At 49.2% G+C, this 325-nt stretch overlaps 1 protein-coding gene across 1 annotated transcript in view; it reads right to left on the minus strand.

The window, feature by feature from the left end:
- Nucleotides 1-214: 214 nt before the first annotated feature.
- The window catches only part of LOC104275011 (secretory phospholipase A2 receptor-like), a 34,554-nt gene continuing 34,443 nt past the window's right edge, over nt 215-325 (minus strand). The window contains 2 exon segments of the mRNA XM_009870838.1: nt 215-318; nt 321-325. The exon segment at nt 321-325 is cut by the window's right edge and continues 91 nt beyond it. Of these exon segments, the coding sequence (XP_009869140.1) occupies nt 215-318; nt 321-325 (109 nt within the window).

The following is a 325-nucleotide window of genomic DNA, read 5'->3' on the forward strand; positions in this document are numbered from 1 at the left end:
CAATTTCCCCGCGGTTCTGCCGTACATCTTCACCTCATCCTGCCACAAAGCAGAAGTGCTCCAAGGCAGGGAGGTCCTGCCACGTTCATACTGATGGCTGCCAGCGCTTCCTCTGTACGTAGGAGCTCAGGGGACTCCTGGGAAGGAGAAAACCACTGTAGATCACAGAGTTTCATTCGGAAGACGTGACCACTTGCTACTTCTCATCAATTAATTAATTGTTGTCGCTTGTCTCAAAATCAGAAATGAGGATGCTTTCTTCCAAAGAAGCGTTAATCTGTGGCAAGTAAGCGTTTCTGACCCACAGTATCCTGCTGCAGAGTCG

This window comes from Apaloderma vittatum, unplaced genomic scaffold (genome assembly GCF_000703405.1).
Source record: "Apaloderma vittatum isolate BGI_N311 unplaced genomic scaffold, ASM70340v1 scaffold8306, whole genome shotgun sequence".
NCBI classification, from domain to species: domain Eukaryota; kingdom Metazoa; phylum Chordata; class Aves; order Trogoniformes; family Trogonidae; genus Apaloderma; species Apaloderma vittatum.